The 3530-nt window shown below is 42.5% G+C and overlaps 1 protein-coding gene across 4 annotated transcripts in view; it reads right to left on the bottom strand.

The window, feature by feature from the left end:
* Positions 1–3530, bottom strand: part of Spats2 (spermatogenesis associated serine rich 2) — a 111075-nt gene that overhangs the window by 70604 nt on the left and 36941 nt on the right. For all 4 annotated transcript variants that reach the window (XM_029570628.1, XM_029570629.1, XM_029570630.1 and 1 more), the window contains exon 2: positions 2303–2561. In XM_029570628.1, coding sequence (XP_029426488.1) covers positions 2303–2327 — 25 coding nt within the window. In that variant the 5' untranslated portion in view covers positions 2328–2561. The remainder of the gene's footprint in view (positions 1–2302; positions 2562–3530) is intronic.

Below are 3530 nucleotides of genomic sequence, written 5' to 3'. Positions count from 1 at the left end.
TTTTGCTCTTTTTGAGACAGGGTCTCTCTGTAGCCCCAGCTGTCCTTGAACTCACTATGTAGACCAGGCTGCCTTGAACTCACATAGATCCACCTGCCTCTGCCTCCCAAGTGCTACGATTAAAGGCATGCACCACCACATCCGGCCCAACTGTTCCACCTTTTAAAAATTACATTTACTTATTTGGGGGGGGTGTGATACACGTGCCACAGCATGCATGTGGAGGTCAGAGGACAACTAGCACGGGTTGGTTCTCTTCTTCTACCACATGGGTCCCAGGAATCGATGATGACCCAGGTCATCAGGTTCCACTGAGTCATCTCACTAGCCTAACCCCATCTTTCTAGGTTTTTAAATTTTATTTTATGTGTATGTGTGTATTGCCTGCATGTAGGTAAGTGCACCGGTGTCCTGCAATGCCCAAGGAGATCAGAAGAGGCTGTTGGATCCCCTGGGACTGGAGTTATGGACAGTTGTTAGCTGGGTGTTGGGATATGAACTCGGGTCTTCAGCAAGAACAGTGTTCTTAACTGCTGAGCCATTTCTCCAGCCCCTATCTTTCTAATTTTAAAAAAGGTCAAAGCAATCTGCTGAAGTTAACTTTTTTTTTCTACTGTCCTTTCTTTTTTCTAATTTTTATTTATTTTTTATTTTTATTGAGCTTTCAGAATTTCAGATGGAGGCTTCCAGGCCACTGGAGGCTTGCTCATGTGAGCCTATGGCAGCAGTGGCTTCAAACTTGAGACCCATGTTAGCTCAATCAAACAAGGGCCCAAAGGGAGGTGAGAAATAGAGGTGTCGGGCCAGCACTAGAGAACTGTTTGAGATTGATTGCTGCTGGGTGAGGGAGAGTATGAACTTTTTTTTTTTTTTTTTGGTCTTTTTGAAGCAGGGTGTCCCTGTAGCACCAGCTGTCCTGGAACTCACTATGGAAACCAGGCTGGCCTTGAACTCACAGAGATCCACCTGCCTCTGCTTCCCAAGTGCTGGGACTACAGGCGTGCACCACCACGCCCGACTTGAAGTTAACTTTTTAAGGAAAATTTAAAATCTAAACTTGAGACTGGAGATAGCTCAGTGGTTAAGAGCACAGGCTGCTCTTACAGAGGACCTGAGTTCAGGTTCCAGCACCCACATGGCAGCTGACAACTGTCCATAATTCCAGCACCCACATCAAGTAGCTCTGGTATGTTATATTCTAATAATGAAGTTTTCAAACTGCCAAGTAAAAATTAAAAGTATTTCCTTCAATTTAACATGTGAAGACCTGAATCTATGGGATTTTGTTTCAAACTTAAAAACATGATATTGAAAATGAAAATAACAGAAAAAAGTCAAGACACCTATGGTCATTCTTTTAATGAACACATTGTAGTTATGTGTATTAGTTCTAGCGCTGTTGTTAAACTTGTCCTTTTAAATAACTGTAGCTATTCTAGGAAAGTTGAAAAAGGTTTTCCTTCCCCCCATTATAACCTCTCTTAATAACTCCTCTCTATGCCTTCTACTTTGCTTTAGATAAGAAGCCGGAGTAGCAATCCCAGAAAGAAAGCTAAAGAAGAAAACAAAAGTTGGAAGCATGTGCTCTTACTGTCTCCTTTCCCCAGGGACACAAAACGTCATGCAAGAAGCAGGCTCCTAGCCCACCCCTCACATATGCTTACTCTCCAAAAATGCACTGTCAGGTTGCATCTGGTTTTCCTATGAATTTGTTAGAATTTGATAAATTTATCTGAGTACAAAAGCAATTTCTAAAATTCCCAGACTTAGTAATATACAAAACTAAAACCCAATATTTACCAATAACTTGTAAAACTATTCAGAACACATTACTAAAAGAATAGTTTTAAAACACAAATGCATGCTGGGTGTGTTGGCACATGCCTTTAATCCCAGCACTGGGGAGTCAGAGGCAGGTTGATCTCTGTGAGTTGGAGGCCAATCTGGCCTACATAGCAAGTTCCAGGCCAGCTGGGGCTACAGGAAGACACTGTTTCAAAAAGACACCCCCACCCCACCCCCCCGCAATACAAGTAGGAACCACACTCTGTAACTGTATTTGGTTGTAACTTTTTTTGTGGGACTGAGGATCAATCCCAGGCTGGCTTCATGCATGCAAGGCAAACATTCTTCCAACTGAGGTATAAACCCCAGCCCTATGCTTTAGTTTTATCTTCACAGGGCTAGGGAATCAAACCCAGCGTCCTGTGCATGTAAGACAAGTGCTCTGCCTCTGTGCAGCATACACTCCCAGGTTGCTACAGTTATTCTTAGAACAATTTATCCCTGCATGTGATCTTACCTTTCTGGCTTTGTTTCCTAGACATTGCAGTTTTCTTGATCTTCAAAAAATACAGAAGAGTATCTTTGTCTGATTACTGAGAATACTGCTAATTTAAAAATAGGCAATAGAAGTCTATAGTTGAAAGCAATAAATAGAAAATTCTGGTTGTTCAGAAATTCTGCCTATACTAGCTGTTAATTTCCTTTCCTTCTCTGGAATCAACTTCGTGTCAGGAAGTATCATTGCAGACAATCATGTCTCTTTTTCCAGGGAGGGTCTAGAAGAAAAAAAATAAATGCATTTACTATTATTGTAGTAATGAGTATCTTAAGAACTGTGCGAGTGACATGTTGGGTATTATTTTTAATTTCTCTCTACAAAACTAGTTTCAGTTATTAAAAAGCACTATTTTCTGAAGAAATTTAATCTTAGAATCAGATCATCTTAGTTTAGAAAATAAGCTTTATTTATTATTTGAGATCCTTTTTAGGGGGGGGTCTTTTTTGAGACAGGGTCTCCCTGTAGCCCCAGCTGTCCTGGAACTCACTATGTAGACTAGGCTGACCTTGAACTCACAGAGATCCGCCTGCCTCCGCCTCCTGAGTGCTGGGACTACCACCGCGCCCGGCTTGTTTGAGATTTTTTTTTTAAATATTTTATTTCTTTTTATTTTATGTGTATGAGTGTATTATCTGCATGTATGTGAGTGCACCCGTGTCATGCAACGCCTTGGAAGTCAGAAGAGAGCTTTGGATTCCCCTGGAACTGGAGTTAAGGATGGTTTGTAGCTGCCATGTGGGTGCTGGGAATCGAACCCAGCCATCTCTCCAGCCCGTTTGGGAGTGACTCAAATTAAAAATATAATTGAGGGGCTGGAGAGATGGCTCAGCGGTTAAGAGCACTAACTGCTCCTGCAGAGGACCTGGGTTCAATTCCCAGCACCCACATGGCGGCTATGAACCATCCTTAACTCCAGTTCCAGGGGAATCAGACGCTCACTTCTGACCCCTATGGGCATTGCACAACACGGGTACACCTACCTACATGCTGGCAATACACTCATACACATAAAAAATAAAAATAAGCCAGGCATGGTGGCACATGCTTCTATAATCCCAGCACTCAGGAGGCAGAGACAGGTGGATCTCATATAGCTAGTTCCAGGCCAGCTGGGGCTACAGGGAGGCCCTGCCTGAAAAAAAAAATAAATAAGGGCTGGAGAGATGGCTCAGCAGTTAAGAGCACT

Source organism: Nannospalax galili, unplaced genomic scaffold (genome assembly GCF_000622305.1).
Source record: "Nannospalax galili isolate Female #2095 unplaced genomic scaffold, S.galili_v1.0 scaffold1143, whole genome shotgun sequence".
Lineage (NCBI taxonomy): Eukaryota > Metazoa > Chordata > Mammalia > Rodentia > Spalacidae > Nannospalax > Nannospalax galili.
This window is presented reverse-complemented; position numbering and strand designations above follow the sequence as displayed.